Source organism: Uranotaenia lowii, chromosome 3 (assembly GCF_029784155.1).
Source record: "Uranotaenia lowii strain MFRU-FL chromosome 3, ASM2978415v1, whole genome shotgun sequence".
Taxonomy (NCBI): domain Eukaryota; kingdom Metazoa; phylum Arthropoda; class Insecta; order Diptera; family Culicidae; genus Uranotaenia; species Uranotaenia lowii.
The window spans coordinates 200971615-200989813 of record NC_073693.1 but is presented as its reverse complement, the minus strand read 5'-3'; the positions used below and the strand labels follow the sequence as shown (position 1 = coordinate 200989813).

The 18199-nt window shown below is 37.3% G+C and overlaps 1 protein-coding gene and 2 long non-coding RNA genes across 6 annotated transcripts in view; 1 reads left to right on the top strand and 2 right to left on the bottom strand.

Annotated features, from left to right (window-relative positions):
- Positions 1-10050: 10050 nt before the first annotated feature.
- LOC129758690 (uncharacterized) lies at positions 10051-11274 on the bottom strand. Its single transcript, XR_008740047.1, has 5 exons — positions 11094-11274; positions 10881-11030; positions 10458-10745; positions 10223-10336; positions 10051-10154 (listed from the first exon to the last, which is right to left on the bottom strand). It is a non-coding gene; the product is annotated as an uncharacterized LOC129758690 (long non-coding RNA).
- A 215-nt stretch (positions 11275-11489) lies between these two features.
- Positions 11490-12038, top strand: LOC129750979 (uncharacterized). Its single transcript, XR_008738545.1, has 3 exons — positions 11490-11790; positions 11858-11878; positions 11942-12038. It is a non-coding gene; the product is annotated as an uncharacterized LOC129750979 (long non-coding RNA).
- A 481-nt stretch (positions 12039-12519) lies between these two features.
- Positions 12520-18199, bottom strand: part of LOC129757648 (protein TANC2) — a 392643-nt gene continuing 386963 nt past the window's right edge. For all 4 annotated transcript variants that reach the window (XM_055754920.1, XM_055754921.1, XM_055754924.1 and 1 more), the window contains 5 exons: positions 16872-17210; positions 14361-16784; positions 13950-14301; positions 13616-13889; positions 12520-13546 (listed from right to left, as the gene is read on the bottom strand). In XM_055754920.1, the coding sequence (XP_055610895.1) occupies positions 13211-13546; positions 13616-13889; positions 13950-14301; positions 14361-16784; positions 16872-17210 (3725 nt within the window). In that variant the 3' untranslated portion in view covers positions 12520-13210. The remainder of the gene's footprint in view (positions 13547-13615; positions 13890-13949; positions 14302-14360; positions 16785-16871; positions 17211-18199) is intronic.

The window sequence follows — 18199 nt, the reverse complement described above, 5'->3', positions numbered from 1 at the left end:
CCCGGCGTTTGGCCTCCTTTCAAGGTATTCATTTGTCTTGCTATGGAAACGGGAAAGGGAACGGGAGTGGAGGAAACGGGAAACCCATTGAATGAGAACTGTGCTTTGCTTACTGCCTGCTATTACATACACACGCTACATATACACAGCTGCTAAAGCCGGGCAGCTTGGCCGGTGCTTGTTTGCCGGTGAATTGAAGGAATATATTCTTGTTGCTTTTGCTACATACACACGCACAGCTTAGGCTGATGTCATGCTGAAGCAACTAGCAACGCAACGCAACGTTCCAATAAGATTGCGTTGCAACGCATTGGTATGTCATGCTGGCGCGACCTGTGACTTTGAAATTCCCTACAAATCATCACTTCTCTACATCTGATAATGCTTTGAATCGTCTCCTTTCTTTCGGGAGCCATCAAAAACTCATCAAATCACGATCCGGATTGCAAGAATGCCAAATTTTGAACCGACAAAATTCCTTGTTTTTTTTTGCCGGAACTAAGTATTCATGAAAATTTTCTCGCCGATTAAGATATTTTTTAGTTTATTATCACAAGTTCGGACAGATCTTCGTACTAAAACCCGGAATCACTGCTTCAAATCGAGAAAAAACAATATTCCTATTGGATTTCCTACTAGTCGCGCTACAAAACACATTGGCATCAGATTGGTCGCGCTATACAAAGCGACCAGTATGACAGGTCTGCGCGATTTCCATGGAGATCAAATGAGAGCTGGTTAGTCGTGTGAACGTTGCGTTGTAGGTCGCGTTGCTAGTTGCTTCAGCATGACATCAGCCTTAGCCGTGGTCTGGGTTGCCAGGTGCCCAGATTTGTCTGTAAAACCAAGACTTTTCACCCTCCGTCCAGATATTGGTCAGACACAGATTTTGCCCAGATTTTTGCTGAGAGTGCCCAGATTTTACAGACTTTCAAAATTGAGTGATGAAATCAATATTCACCTATCGGATTTGATCCGTAAATGCCAGATTAGACTGAAATCTCGCTTGTGTTAATTGGTAATTGACCAACCATTCATCAAACATATTTAAAAAAAAAAAAAGATCGACGTGGAACGTGGTAGAAAACAGTGTTTGTTATGTACTACAACTCGAAAATAACCCGAAAATTACAGAAATGCAATATCCATGTAATTGACTACACGCCATTGGCACAGAGGCTGAATTTTGGGTGCGGGTAGAATTTAATTAGAAGCATATAACCCCTTTTTAAATTTTGCCATTATTACGACAGCGATTGATGCTCAATTATTCTAATAATTCAGTTAATCTATTCCTTTCTTATTCTTGTAGTCAAGTTTTGTTTGTTGACGTTAAATCATTCATCTCGACGGAATTCGTTCTGCCATCATGAACTCCGCGACATTAATTGATGCATTTTGACTTTCAAAACCTTAGTGGATTTGATTTGGCTTCAGTTCTGTAGAAGGCATAAATTCAAAAAAGATTAAAAGGTGCGATAATTATGCGATCTTTTTAACCATCTAAACAAAAGCCAAATTTTTCTCCCAACCCATCCTTGAAACGGGGTTTACATTTCGTCTTTTCTACCTAACCAAGTATATTATTTTTCTCGGTAATCAACCCTGTCTGAGTGCTACTTTTAGACCAAACTGTCAATAATTTTTCATGAAGCATAAAATAATGACTTAATGAAAAATTGGTGCATGTCCAGTTTTTTCATGTTTTTAAGCTTCTTTAAGCTGTAGCTTTTGACTTTAGGCTCGTTACTTTTGACGTCTGCAGCTTATCAAACAGTTACTTTTAAAGTAGATTGTAAGATTAACGTGGTTTGAAGCATAGTGCACAAAAAGTAAGTTAAAACAATGATTGGCTTGGTTTTATGCCGATTGAATTGAACCCCGTCTAAAGGTAAGTTTGAGCTTTGGCGAGTTGATTAAATAAAATAAAGCCAAAATTCTAAACCTAATTTATAATAAGCAATTGAAAAAGTGTACATAATTCTTTTCATATCACCGTACAACGTTTTATTACGTTCAGGAACATTTAACAGCAATTTAATATTCAGGTTATGTTGGGTGGTCCAAAATAAGTCCCTAAGGAATTTAGTTGGACCTATTTTCGACATGGGTAAAATTTCGATTAAAACAAGCTTTTTTTGTTCTTCGAGCTTGCAAACTAGTTTTCAAGTGTTTTATCATAGCTGTGAACATATTTGTAGTTGTTAAATTCATCACAGCTGGGCAGAAAACTTCTTGGAAGTTGAGTCCAATAATGGCACGTCCTCCTGAAATGGGCTTGATTTGGCCCAACTATGAAAAATCAAAACTTTATTCTCAATTTTGTAACTCTAACCAGCTTATTTAAATGGAATCTTAGAAATGATTAGAATCATAAGAAGTAGCTTTAACTATATTTGTTAAAATTTTCATGTTTCTAATGATGTATGAGAGAAATATTAGAAAAAAAAGCGGCAAGGTGGTCCAAAATATGTACCCGGTCCAAAATAAGTCCGTTACCCTAATGTGTGGTGGTAGAAGCAACTCTATCTGCATCTACCGCTTCATAGTAGGGTAACGGACCTATTTTGGACCGCTTTGGGAAGTGGCTATGCTATTTTCTGAAATAAAAAAGTATATGTTACAATTTTTGACTGCTTTATCCGTTCATTACGAAGATCAAGGCTTTTTCTATCGAAACATATCGTCGTTTGTTGCAATGTAACAAGATTTAAGCCTAAAAACTCGTTTCTTTGATCATTGCTCTGGTCGGTATTTTGGACCACCAGGTTTCTATTTTGGACCACCCTCTGGATCTATTTTGGACCACCCTTAGCCTGAATCAGTTTTTTTCTAAATTTCGCTATACTTACGCAGCGATTGATGCGCAATTATAACAATAATTCAGTTGATCTTTACCCTTCGTATTCTTGTAATCAAGATTTGTTTGTTCACGTTAATTTATTCCTGAACTCACTTTTTTAAATTTCTCCCCAGCCTCTATTTAGGTACACTTGTTTGTTTAATAGATCCTACTACAACCTGTTCTGTTCAATTTTCAATAACTTCTAATGCTTTTAAACAGTAGTTTTTGATAAGAATAGATTAAAAACAGAAAAATTCCTCAGTTAATATAGTATGTTTCAAATGTATTGAAAATTCCGACAGCACACTGCAATCTCGACGAAATTTGCTCTGCAGTGTTTAATTACTGACCGGTTGACTTATCTTTAGGGTCAATTTTTAGAACGCAAATCTCCTTGAGGCAATTCAATGATAAGTCTGACATCATCAACTCCGCAACATCAATTGATGCATTTTGACTTCCAAAACCTCAGTGGATTTGGTTTGGCTTCAGTTCTGTAGAATACATAAATAAATATAAAAAAAAAGAATAAAATATACGAGAATTATGCGATCTTTTAAATCATTTAAAACCCAGATTAATTTTTGCTTGAAAATTCACAAAAATTGAGTTTTAAAATAACTTTTGTTCTACGAAAAAAAATATCGTTGGAGTAAATTCTTAAACAGTTTTTTTTTTCAGAAATTGCATAACCTAAGGGGCTGAAAAACTTAATTTTTAGTACTTTTTCGCTTGTAATTTTTACACATTTAATTTTTTTTTTAAGTTTTGAATCATGTTAAGACTTTTTCATAGCTATGTATGGTTGAATATATTTTTGTTAAAATTGTTCTTCTATGAACCGAGATATTTCAACTGTTAGAAATATTAAAATCTGTTACATATTTGCGATTTGTTGTCGTTCTTTTCTCAACCCCTACTTTAGACTGGGTTTATATTTCGTCTTATACATAACCTAACCTAGTGAAGCTGCATTACATGTAGGTTCACTATAACCAAATTTTTTTTCTCGAAAATAAACCCTGTATGGTTGAAACTTTTTGACCAAACGGTTAATAATTTTTCATGCAGCATAAGAAATAATGACTTAATAAAAAATGGTGCCTGTTTTTAAGCTTCTTGCTGTAGCTTTTGACAACTTCTTATCAAATAGTTGCCATTAATTTAACGTAGTTTAAAACATAGTGCACGAAAAGTAAGTTAAAACAATGATTGGCTTGGTTTTATGCCGATTGAAGTGAACCCCGTCTGAAGGCGGGTTTGGGCTTTAGCGAGTTGATTAAATAAAATAATGTCAAAATTCCAAATTTTATGTATATCAAACAATTGAAATAGTGTGCATTATACTTTTCATATCGTTGTACAACGTTTTATTACGTTCATGAACTTTTAAAAGCAAGTTCAATACTCAGGTTATGTTGGGTGGTCCAAAATAAGTCCCTAAGAAATTATGTAGGACCTATTTTCGACATGGGTCAAATTGCTATCAAAACAAGTTTTTTTGGTTCTTCGGGCTTGCAAACTAGTTTTCAAGTGTTTTATCATAGCTGTGAACATGTTTGTAGTTGTTAAATTTATCACAGCTAGGCAGAAAACTTCTTAGAAGTTGACTCTGATAATGACACGTCCTCCTGAAATGGGCATGATTTGGCCCAACCGTTAAAAATCAAAACTTTGTTTTCAATTTTCTCTCTCTTATCAGTTTATTTAAATGGAATCTTAGATATGATTAGAACCATAAGAAGTAGCTTTTCCTATATTTGATCAAAATTTTCATAATTTTCATGATTTAAGAGAGAAAATTGGAAAAAAGCTGCAGGGTGGTCCAAAATAGGTACCTGGTCCAAAATAAGTCCGTTACCCTACATAGTAGGCCCGTGAGGAACAAAAATTTGATATGTGGATGATATGCTTCTAAATAAATTCTACCCGTTCATTTTCAACATCTTTCATTTCATCTAACCTTCTATCCACCTATGGGCAGGGTTACTGAAAATCGCTTCGTTTACTTCAAAATTTCAAATCGTTACCGATGCAACCACAGTAACGACGCTGTTTAGCATTTACCCACGAACGAATTAAAACATGCAACAGAAGAACGCCGCCTTAGTGAACTATGTACGATGATTTTTCGTTCTGTTTCTGTTGCCTAGGGTCCTTGTTGATTTTCTCCTCCAGATTTTCAGTCATTGTTTACTCCAGCAATCAGGGATTGAAATGCTCTTGCTCAAGCGGCTGAGCATCAAAGCTCTTGAAGCTCGAGAGCGAAGAAAGCTGGAGCCAATTCTAGCCCACCAATAAATGCTCAAATTAAGCTCATACCTCTTCTGGCTCTAGGAGGCAAGGTTTTGCATTTAGCTTTGAGTTTGTTAGCTCAAGGAGCCGAAATTTCTTGAGCTTGCTGGCTCAGCAAAATTGTAACACTTGAGCCAAATGATGTGTATTGACTTTGCTATTGTGGTGCTGTGTGAGCCAACGGCTTTATATGCACCAGGAACTGTGGAAGGGCTTGTTGGGATTAATAAAATCAATGTTAAAGATTTCTTGTAACTGGTAAAAGTTACCAGCACTAGTAACTATGAAATAGTAAAATTTACATTTTTTCGGGAAAAACGCCAAATGAAAGGGCTTTTTGCGAGAATTATTAAAATCAATGTTAGAGAGTTCTAGTTACTAGTTAAAGTTACCAGCACTAGTAACTATGAAATAGTAAAATTTACATTTTTTCGGGAAAAACGCCAAATGAAAGGGCTTTTTGCGTGGATTATTAAAATCAATGTTAGAGAGTTCTAGTTACTAGTTAAAGTTACCAGCACTAGTAACTATGAAACAGTAAAATTTGCAATTTTTCGGGAAAAACGCCAAATGAAAGTGCTTTTTGCGTGGATTATTAAAATCAATGTTAGAGAGTTCTAGTTACTAGTTAAAGTTACCAGCACTAGTAACTATGAAATAGTAAAATTTACAATTTTTCGGGAAAAACGCCAAATGAAAGGGCTTTTTGCGAGGATTATTAAAATCAATGTTAGAGAGTTCTAGTAACTAGTAAAAGTTACCAGCACTAGTAACTATGAAATAGTAAAATTTACATTTTTTTGGGAAAAACGCCAACTGAAAGGGCTTTTTGCGAGGATTATTAAAATCAATGTTATAGAGTTTTAGTCACTAGAAAAAGTTACTAGCTCTAGTAACTATGAAATAGTAAAATTTCGAAATTTTCGGGAAAGCGCCAAATGAAAGGGCTTGTTGCGAGGATTATTAAAATCAATGTTAGAAATTACTAGTTACTGGTAAAAGTTACCAGCACTAGTAACTATGAAATAGTAAAATTTTGAAATTTTCGGAAAAAATTTCGAAATTAGAGGGCTTGTTGCGAGGATTATTAAAATCAATGTTTATGTGTTAAAAATTTGTAAGTTTTCTTATTTCATAGTTACTAGTGCTTGTAACTTTAACTAGTTACTATAACTCTCTAACATTGGTTTTTATAATCCTAACAAAAAGCCCTTTCTTTTGGCGTTTTTCCCGAAAACTTGTTAATTTTACTATCTCATAGTTACTAGTGCTGGTAACTTTTACTAGTTACTAGAACTCTCCGACATTGATTTTAATAATCCTCACAATAAGCCCTTTCATTTGGCGTTTTTCCCGAAAATTTGTAAATTTTACTATTTCATAGTTACTAGTGCTGGTAACTTTTACTAGTTACTAGAACTCTCTAACATTGATTTTAATATTCCTCATAATAAGCCCTTTCATTTGGCGTTTTTCCTGAAAAATTGTAAATTTTACTATTTCATAGTTACTAGTGCTGGTAACTTTAACGAGTTACTAGAACTCTCTAACATTGATTTTAATATTCCTCACAATAAGCCATTTCATTTGGCGTTTTTCCCGAAAAATTGTAAATTTTACTATTTCATAGTTACTAGTGCTGGTAACTTTAACTAGTAACTAGAACTCTCTAACATTGATTTTAATAATCCACGCAAAAAGCACTTTCATTTGGCGTTTTTTCCGAAAAATTGTAAATTTTACTATTTCATAGTTACTAGTGCTGGTAACTTTTACTAGTTACTAGAACTCTCCAACTTTGATTTTAATATTCCTCACAATAAGCCCTTTCATTTGGCGTTTTTCCCGAAAAATTGTAAATTTTACTATGTATTTCATAGTTACTAGTGCTGGTAACTTTAACTAGTAACTAGAACTCTCTAACATTGATTTTAATAATCCTCGCAAAAAGCCCTTTCATTTTGCGTTTTTCCCGAAAAATTGTAAATTTTACTATTTCATAGTTACTAGTGCTGGTAACTTTTACTAGTTACTAGAACTCTCTAACATTGATTTTAATAATCCTCGCAACAAGCCCTTCATTTGGCGTTTTTCCCGAAAATTTGTAAATTTTACTATTTCATAGTTACTAGTGCTGGTAACTTTTACTAGTTACTAGAACTCTCTAACATTGATTTTAATAATCCTCACAAAAAGCTCTTTCATTTGGCGTTTTTCCCGAAAATTTGTGAATTTTACTATTTCATAGTTACTAGTTACAAAAAAGCAGGCGTTGGCTCGAACAGCAGCAGTGAAAACAAGCTCAACGAATTTGAATCGGTTGAGCCAACAAGCTCAAGCTCCTCTGGAGGCATGAGCTAACGGGCTCACGAGGCAAAAAAAGAGCTAAGGTTTCTTCCAAATAAGAGCTTAGCAATGCGAAGCTCCGGAGACTAAAACGATAGGAGCTTCGTCGATTGCTTTGTAAGCGGAGCTATGGAAATAAAGAGCTATGAAGCTCGCTCAAAAGAGCTATGAAGCTCGCTCAAAAGAGCTTAATTTTCAATCCCTGCCAGCAATCATTCACTTCGCAACAGAATCAATTCGTTAGCGAGTTGATTCGGCGCGAGTTGATGAAGATGTTGTTGATTCATGCCCAGACTTAGACCCTTAAGGAAGAATGCTACTAGGAGGACAATTCCCGAGATAACGACTAAGACCCATACAATTGACACAACTTGAGAAGAAAATAAGCCAATATTGATCTAGATTTAGTTTTTGGGCACCTCTTGTGTTCCTAGAATTGAATCATTTTGCTTCATGAAGCATTCGTGGTGAAGCATGATCGTTAGCGAGTCGAGAAGGCGCCTAATGATACGACGCCGTCTTCGCGCAATGTTTTCATCAAGAGCGAATGATGATTGTTTGATGGTTACCGATAGTAACTCAGAAAATAGCTGATCACTAGAGAGGGGAAGTAAAACAAACTAGGTATGCGTCGTTCGATGCTGAAAAGCGTCGTTTGTAAAGAAAACAGCGTTTCCATGTTGAGGAATAAATTCATTGGTGACTAGGATGGGGAGAAAAAATCATTCTGAACGAAGATCCGCAACCTTGCCTATGGGGCCGTTCATATACCACGTGGACAACTTAGGGGCGGAAGGGGGGTATGGAAATGTCCACGCTTGTCCACGGAGAGGGGGGTAAGGGTTTGGTTCATGTCCACGTGGACATACTTACTTTCAAAATCTTATATATAAAAATGGAGGCGTTTTCTTTGTGATAACATCACGTATGAATGGTCGGTCGGAATGAAGTGAAATTTGGTATCCGAGGGTTTTTTGGGTCAGAGATGGTTTGTATAATACTTTCAAGAATCTCACTTTTTATGAAAGGGGGGTCCCCATACAAAATTATCTCTTCACATCTTATATATACAAATGGAGGCGTTTTCCTTGTAATAACATCACGTATGAATGGTCGGTCGGAATGAAGTGAAATTTGGTATCCGAGGGTTTTTTGGGTCAGAGATGGTTTGTATAATACTTTCAAGAATCTCACTTTTTATGAAAGGGGGGTCCCCATACAAAATTATCTCTTCACATCTTATATATAAAAATGGAGGCGTTTTCTTTGTGATAACATCACGTATGAATGGTCGGTCGGAATGAAGTGAAATTTGGTATCCGAGGGTTTTTTGGGTCAGAGATGGTTTGTATAATAGTTTCAAGGATCTCACTTTTGATGATAGGGGGTCCTAATACAAATTAAACTTTATTTGTTACGATTTCCATAAGAATCTATTGGCGAGCACAATGCAGTTAAGGACGTGTAGATGAAATTAAACATTTATTACGATTTATACTTTAGAAGGTAAAACGAAGTTTACCGGGTCAGCTAGTATTTTCTAAAGGTGTATAAATATTATGATGTTTAAATCAAAATCTTAAAATGGCATACCTTTCCAGTTTAAGTTTAAACAATTGTATAGCTACTTGAAAGCAAGTGATAAATATGATTATTAAGAATTTTAAATTTTTTTATTTTTTTTATATCAGGAAATTCTTATTCGGTTTTACAAAATCAGCCATTTCTATAACAAAAAGGCAAAAAGTGATGTTTTCTAACTGTCAAATTATAGGTATTTAAAATAAAAACTTTTTCGAATTTGTCCACGTGGACATCCGGAGAGGGGGGTAGGGGTTTGCAAAATGTCCACGCTTGTCCACGGAGGGGGAGGAGGGGGTCAAAATTCTCATTTTTCTGTCCAAGTGGTATCTGAACGGCCCCTATATAAAAAAATTCAAAATCTTTAGATGTTCCTACTAAAAAGGACATCACTTTTCCCCGCTAGGCCGATAAATTAAATCTACAAATATAAATTACGGTGATTAATCCTTCATAAAAGTAAAAGCATTACCTTTTATTTTATGCCAAACAACTATTATGTCAAATGACCATTATGCCAAACTGTATACAATCCGGAAAAAATGTGTGAAATCAAGAAAATTATATTAAGTGGATTTGCGATCGATGCGCACTCTGGTGTCTAGTGTTCTGTTTTGATTACTCTGTGGTGTCGAAACGCATATGGAAAGATTTCAATGCCTACACACAAAATTTCTGAGGCCGAAAATTAGCAAAATTTTGCTCAAATTTGACCAGCTAAAAACTTAGCAATCCATTTAGCAATTTTTTTTTATTAAAATTTTAGCAAAATAGCAAAATGTGTCCTGACTGAATGTTTACTAATTTTCAAGCAAACAAAACCCTTTGTTTGCTTAAATTTTAGCAAAATTTATTTTTCTCACGTTTGCTAGAATTTGAGTAACATTAAAGATTCATTATATTAAATTTATGGGTTTTCTATTTCTAATGAAAAAAAATTGAGGATTGGTTCTTATCAATTTCCTGTTTTATTTTGGATATCAGTCGCGAATAAAATCTTTTTTTTTTGGAAGTTTTATTGCCGCCCATCATCTTGTAAGAGTGTTATAAGAATTGTCAAGCTAGCCGGTTGATGACAGATGAATTCCTGGAAAAAAATAAAATGAAGTTCAATCAGATTATTAAACATAATCATGTGTTGAAATAGTTAATTACCATTAAGTCCAACTTTGCAAGTTGTTCAACTTCCTCCAACATCGCGCTTCCAAGCCTTTCAGTATCATTTTGATCATCACTATATGATCTTGGAAATATCAGCATCGCCAAAATCTGAAAAACAAAATAATCAAGTTCCTTTCAATTTTATATACATATGTAATAAATATTATACGGACTTATTTCTCTAAAAGTATATGAAAAAAATAAGAAATTTGTAAAAAAAAAACCATACTTTTCGAAGTCAGGAAATATTCAGTTTTCACTTCATAACTAGGAAGCTAAACCATGATCCTCAATGAATGCACATATTTTGGCCCCCCACGGGTGGGACAATGTTCCAACAGTTAGTTTGCCAGGTCAAGCAGCTCATCATCGTGCAATTTGAAAAAAAAAATCTCCTGTCATTGAACTTCATTTGGCAAGGTTCAACCAAGGGGCTAAAATGTTCAATCCGGATCCCTGCTGCCGATCTGGATAAGGATGACATTGAGCCAACTTACAAGGGTAACAGCTATCAAGCCTGGAAGTTTGAAATATTTTTTTTTATTTATTTCAATATTTCAAAATTCGTTTGAAAGAAAAATATGTACATGTCTAATTTTCAGACATTTTTCAGAACTTTTACTTTACATTCTTTCAACTAGAATACACTTACCGAGAAAATCCTTCCTCATTCGGGCAGCTCTGTGTTTTACGCCTGCAAGAATGCGCCTGCACTCGATGACATTTGCGCAGGAGGGATACTGGAAGCCACTTCCAGTCCATTATAATATTCCCTGGTGCAGTTCCTTTTGCTGATACTTTTCTAAAGAAAAACAAACAGTTAATAGTAAAATGTTCATCTACTACTAATGCACTAAAAACTTACATGAAAACTCGCTAAAGCTTTTCCTAAAACTTTTCTGAAGCGGAATCCTGGTGGCTACATCTATAAAACTTTTAAAAGTCGCCAGAACCGTTGGGAGTCGTAACTTATCGGGCCCGGACACAATTTGAACCTTCAAAAAACACAAATAACAATATTTTCCCCTCCAAAATCGCGACCGGTAAAATGAAATGCATTGGAGTCCAGAAAAGAAAACAAAACAAAAACGACCGTGGTTCGAGCTCAGACTAAAAGCACCTGATAGTTTGAGTCCATGCTACTGTAAATACTAAATTCAGTAGCAATGGGTTTTTTTACTCAAATTGAGCAAAAGTCATGACAATTTGGGAAAGTGCTAACTCGAGAGTAAAAAAAAAATTTTGCTAACGGAAAGTAACAGCTAATTTTTGCTAAGTGGAGCCTCGAATGTTTTGTGTGTACACAGTAAATTTGTGCCTCAATTTCCAGCAAAAAAAATTGCTGGAAACGTTCAGCAATGCAAAATTTTGCTGGAAACCAGCAATCGGTTTTCCAATTGCTGGATTTTTCAGCATTCGGTTGTAGTCTTGTCATTTTTGCTGAAAAAACAGTTATCGGTTTTCCAAATTGCTGGACTTCCCAGCAATTGATCTAGTTTGCTGGAAAATCAGCACTTGAGTTGTCGAATTGGAGTCTGTTTGTTTTCGTACGCTGGAGCAAGGTGAGCCTCTATTTTACGAATTTTGGTCGGATTAATATAATTATTTTTATTTTCCTCTATATTCTAGCAATCAGGCATTAAGTCAAGGGTGAGTTTTTATTGGACAGGTAGATATTCCATGAAAGATACTAATCCAAATTTTTGTTTACAGGTGGCTGATGATCAACACTTTGGCACAAAGCTGCCACCCTAGAGCCAATTATAGAAAATTGTAAAAAATGGTGTTTCCCGAAATAATTAAATCCCTTTATTGAAAAATGGGAGAAAATAATTGTTTTTATTGCTAATTATAAGCACAGCCAATATTCTCAATTTAATTTTGAATTGAATTACAAATTTGATACTAAATACGGCCGGTTGTTTTGAAAGAAAAAGCTGGTTTCCACCAATCTGGATTGCTGATTTTACAGCAATTTGAATTGCTGGAAAGTAGCATTAACGTTTGCTGTTTTTTCCAGCAATTTAAATTGCTGGAAATTTTGCTGGAAAGTCAGCGGGACAAAAACCAGCAAAATTTTGCTGGTTTCCAGCAAAAATAAAATTTGCTGTGTACACGAGATTAATAATTAACAAAGATGAACGGCCACGGGATGAAATCCTGTTAACTATGCATCCCTTATATTTTCTGATGAAGTTATATAAATTTATTTTAAATTCTTACTTCAATTATACTATACCACAGTATTTGGGCTGCTTCCAGGGATTTGGGCTTAATTATAAACGGAAGTATCTAGTTTCGGTCATTTATTTCAATCATTACTGGGGTCGAAGAATGCAATACAAAATAACTTTTCTCTAGGCTAAAATCAATAATTTAAGTCTACCCTAAAAGTGTCTGATTTTCTTCTATTCAGCAAACTAGCAAAATGATGTTGATAAATATGTTTTTAAGTGCTTTAGGTGGAGTGCTTTTGTGTAGAATTTTGCAATACAAATAACGAAAACCCATCATTCCACTGAACTATGTACAAGTATCCATCAAATGTATGGCTCCTGATGGACTATTTTACGTCAATTTGAAGAAATGCGTTCAGTTAACATTGGCTCAAAAATAAATATATTATGTTTTTTTTTATAAGTAAGTTATTCATGTTGTAATTTTGATTTCATAGTTCGTTTTTACGTTAAATATATATAATCGTGCTGCACTTCTATTTTTACAAACAAGGAATTATCCGTTACAGTTTAGTTTAAAAGTTTAGTGCACTTTCAGTGCTTAGTTATATTTTAAGACAAAAAGGTTAAATTGATTTAAGTATATTGAATAAGTTTTCATATGAAGGAATCTATAATTCTAAGGTGATTATTGCATTGCGAATGATTGTTACATTAGTCTTTTTTCTTAGAGTTTTTTTTTTGTAAAGTCTCATCAATAGTCATCAACCATTGATCATTAGATTTTGCTATTCCGATCGAAGTATTACAAGTCGGTGATGATATCCATGGACTCAGCAATCGAACGATTGCTGTGAACTGAACTGGATCGTGTGCTACCGTCCACTCCCAACATGGCGCAACTGGCATCTGCTAGGGCCTGCATGTGTCGCTTCTGTAGATCGCTGTGGAGCCTTGTAAGCGTGTCTCGGATTTCGATAGATGTAGCCTGTGATTTCGTTAGTGCTGTACCAGCATCCTTCAGGGCTTCGCCAAAATTGCCGTACTCCATAAGGGCTTTTGCGCGAGCGTAGTATCCATCGTAGGCATTGGGCTTAATATCGATGGCTTGACCCGCCAAATCTACTGCTTCGGAGACGTCCTGTAAAGGCACAAATAAGAATTTGAGAAACTAAATCCGGATGAAACTAGGTAAAAGGGCCTAACTTACGTTCATTTTCCTTTTGCAACGAGACAAATTGAGCAAGAAGTTAAACTTCAGCTGCTGGAATGTGGCACTGTTGGCTGAGTTGTTGTTGGTGTCCTGGAGCGGTAACTGAGCTAGTGTTTCTGAGCTGTTCCCGTAGGGATTGGTACCATTGGATCCTGCCGAACTGGATGGAATTTTCTTCAACGCATACTGGTATCGGTGGGAAGCTTCCTGTAGTCGGTTTTTCCTATACAGCGTGTTGCCATCTTCAAGGAGCTTGTTTAGAAGTATGAGCCTGCAAAAATGTAGTATTTAAAATTCAGACTTAAAGTGAAAATCCATTTCTAAAACTTACATTATTTCTGATTTCCCATTGGCCATAGCCCAAGTAGCTGGCCCCAGTTTCGCTCCTCGTTTTAGGAAAACCTGTACCACCTGAACGTTGCGGCAGGCAATGGCCCGGTCCAATGGGCGCATCCCATTGACATCGACGTGCTCGATTTGAGCGCCATGATCGAGAAGCATTTGTACTAGCGCAGCAGATCCCTGATATGCTGCCAGATCTAGCGGCGTTCGACCGGTATTATCGGCGTGCTGTTTGTTAGCGTTACGTTCTAGTAAACACTTGGCAGCCTGCTGTTTACCACGCAAACAAGCCCAGCTTAGCGCAGTCAGACCATCTTTGTCCTGTGTATCTAACGAAGCTCCTAAAATACATATTATTCAATCGATTATTTGATAATTATTAATCAAGATCGAAGCTTACCTCTGTTTAAAAGTAGTTCTATGATACCAACGTGTCCCTCTTCTGCGGAGACCATAAGTGCTGTTTTACCATTGCTATCGGTTTGTTCCACATCGGTTTGACTTTGAAGCAATCGTTCAACAATAGCCCAGTGACCTTCTTTTACGGAAATCAGCAACGGTGATTGATCTTTCCTGTTTCTTACATCGCTAGCAGCTCCTCGACTCAGTAAAATTGTGACTGTTTCAGTGTGTCCGTTCGCGCAAGCAGTGGTCAATGCCGTTTCTCCGGTTATAATGTCCAGCCGATTGACCTGCACTTCTCCCATGTCGAGAAAATCTTCGACGATTTCGGTATTACCTTGTCCGGCCGCTGCTATCAGTGCTTGTTGAGCAGCATGTTCCAGGGAAACATCACTGCTGTCAGGTCTTATGTTCCAGTCACATGCAACAAGGTATTTTACCACTTTCAATTTTCCTGTGATAGCAGCGTGTACCAAAGCGCATCTTTGAGATGTATCAGTTTGTCCAAGTGCACTTCCAGCTGCTACAAGTTGACGAACTACGTCGCAGTGGCCTTTAGCAGAAGCCAAAACTAAAGGAGTGCAGCCCTGGCTGTTGGTCTTCTCAACATGTGCTCCGAATTCCAGTAGCAGACTAACCATGGGTACGATTCCTTCATGTGCCGCTATACAAAGCACTGTAGCGTTACCTAAAAATCCAGTAATGTGATCTGGTGAAGCTCCTGCCAACAGCAGTAATCGTGAAACCTTAATGTTTGGACTGTAGACATTTCGCAAGGTGCATAGTGCAGAAGACACACAGTTTGTTACCGAAGATACCCAGAAGGCTTGGAGATCTCTAGGAGATTGGTTGTGCGGTGCTGATCGATACAAGTGAGCTTTCAAGATATGATGACCCAGCTCTAGAGCCTGCTCTGCATCCAGAGGGGCTTGCAATCGTGACAAGCGCAGTGCTATTCCAGCATGTCCATTTCTGAGATCGCATAGAAATTTCGAGCTTTCATTGTCGTCTCTTCTGATCAACCATTCCCTAAAGGATGGATGGAAAAACATGTACGTGTTGTCTATTCGTTTTATGAGAAAACCTGTGAGGGTTTTGAAGCGACAGAGGAATTCGTCCCAATCAATTTGTTCGCCACCTTCACCTTCCACAATGAGCGCATTCACCGAGTAGAAAATTTCTGTTAGGGTCAGTGGATAGAGAGCCGCAAGACACACGCAAAGAATGCTCGAGATTTTGTCATATGCCGTAGTTGTTGGGAACCTCAGATTGAAGTTGAGCAAAAATATCTGCGCCAATGATACCGGAAGCACTTTGAAACTGCTGGATTTAATAACCAAACTACCCCGTTCGATCAGATCTAGCGTGAGCTTGGCGTAAAGGAAGGAACCTTTAGTGAGAGTTAGTAAGTGTTGGGCAAATTTAAAATGCAGGCTTGTATTAATGATTTCTTTGCCTCCAGCAATGTTGTGTTGTATGCTTGAACTTTGATTGATGCGGAATGTGATATATTCGAGGACGTCCTTCTGCAGTGCTTCGTTACTGCCCCAATTGTCGAGGGTTATTTTCGTATATGCTAGTCCTTTGGTAAATTCTAACATCTGGGATCGAATCGTTGCAATCACCTTCAACCAAGACGGAAAGTGTTCGGTCATTTTCTGAAGAAATGAAGCTATCGTGTCACCATGGTCAGGTCTGTGATACTCTGCCTCACAAAGGCCATCGATAAGTATGATACAATTTTTTGGCGAAATTTTGCCAACCCGTCTGAGCGCAGAAAGTGGTTCTAAGATACCCATGATCATGGCTCGTTCTGGGTCAGCTATACACTCTTTCACGCTCAAAACATTTTGAAGAGCTTGCTCCCCTAACAGAAATTCTCTATATGCTGTTAGTTGAGGTGCTTGACAAAGTTGCGCAGCTAACGAGTGTATGAAATCTGGTATAAGGCAGGTGGAATTGTTATCTGCTTGGCAGAAATGGTAACCCACAACATGCGAGGCAAGGCTCCGCAAACGATCATGAGCAACATTGATTTGACAGTAGATGCCGTCGTTTTCCTGAATCGGCATTTCCTTGCGGCGTCCGAAGCAAGAGTACTCAACCAGCTGGAGTAATAGAGCCGTCTTTCCGGTTCCCAAGTTGCCGCTTAACAAAACACCTGGAGAATCCGTGGATTGTATGGCGTTTGATAACTCGCGCACCAACCAATGTCGACCTACAAAAAGTGGATCCGGCTCTTGAGTGGGCACCTCAAAGAACAATGGCTTCAAAGTTAACTGCTGCTGCTGCCGGTACTGCGCGAAGCGTATCTTCGGATCAATGGGACCTTTGATATGACCCGATCGAGCAGATCGCCGTACCGTAGTTTTACGTGTCTTGAAAAGGGCCAGGTCATCGGCGTTAGCGCCACCTTGGGAATCTAGAGAGGAAGATGTATATGTTTTTACTGAAAAGTGTTCAAACTCTTTCAATATTGAGGTAGTGTAACCTCGCATTAATAACTCACTTGTAACCGAATGTCGCCTGCTCATGGGACTGGATGAAGCGTTGCTCTGCTCCGAGATGGAAACCGACATCATGGAACCGATGGAATCACAGCCCGTGTTGTAGTGGTTGGGTTCCTGCAGTTGGAGCGTCCGACATACGTCTGCTTCCGACGAGCCCGTCAGCGTCGATACCGGGCTGGTGTTGGTGGACGTTAGCGAGCTACAAGACTGGTTTGGAGCTCGCAGATTCCGGCGCGGGTTGTTCTCCAGGAAGAATCCCAGCCGAACCTGCAACTCATCTTGGGACGATTTGGACTTTCCATTCAGGAGCATCGGTTTAACGTTCCCACCTTCGTCGTCTGCGAAAAGATACGAAAAAATTGGTTTAACAATTTTGTTTGCCATTAAAAAATTAGATTCATGCATGCAACAACATCGTCAAAAGTTTGAAAAAGATTTAAAAAATCATTCATTCGCTAGTATTCATAACACAATTATAAAAATTTGCAGGCTTAAAATATAGGTAATCATGTAACTTTAAAAAACTAAAAATCCAAGATTTATAGGTATACTTGATTTTGCGCATGGAGTATGATGGTCGCTATATTTATGGGTAGTCTCCCAATGAGCCAATGGGGAGTCTCTCAATGGTCCACTCATAAGAGTTACACAGTTATGTATTACGATTGACTCGACAAACTTCTAAGCTCGAAAGTTATTGTCAGATTTGATTCTTGGAAAAGTCAAGCTGATGCACTAGCCTGGCGGGACCATATATCGCGTCTTATAAGCTTACTCAGGGCTGAATAAGCTCTGCATAGTTGTTCTACGGAAAACTTGATTGCGTGAGTAACATAGCTGCTGTGGCTCTACTCTTCTGCTTGAATCTCTGACTCATGTCTCCTGAATACTGTTTTTTCTGTCGATCAATCAATTCGTTGACGATTTTTTTTATTCAAACAAAGGAATTATTCTTCAAACTCTACAACAAAACATGAATTACAAATGTACTGTGTGTGATGATTTTGAACAAAATAATTAAAATAAGAGCAATGGACGCACGCCTTTCATATTCATGGACACAAAAAACCTCTCAAAACCCTAAATCATGGCGAGGAACGCAAGCTGCTGAAGAATGTTCATCAATCTGTACCTTTAATTCTTACCGACTGATAAATGTTTCGTTCTCGAAATAAAAGGTAAAGCGCGCGCATTGTTGTGTAATTAATGTTTTCGAGCTTCGAAGTGCTTTTCCACTTCCTTCCGAGGCGAGTCGTGAACATGGTTGTGAGATGGATACTGCAGATTTATTCCCACGGGCTTTAAAATCCAACGAACGAACGAAAAA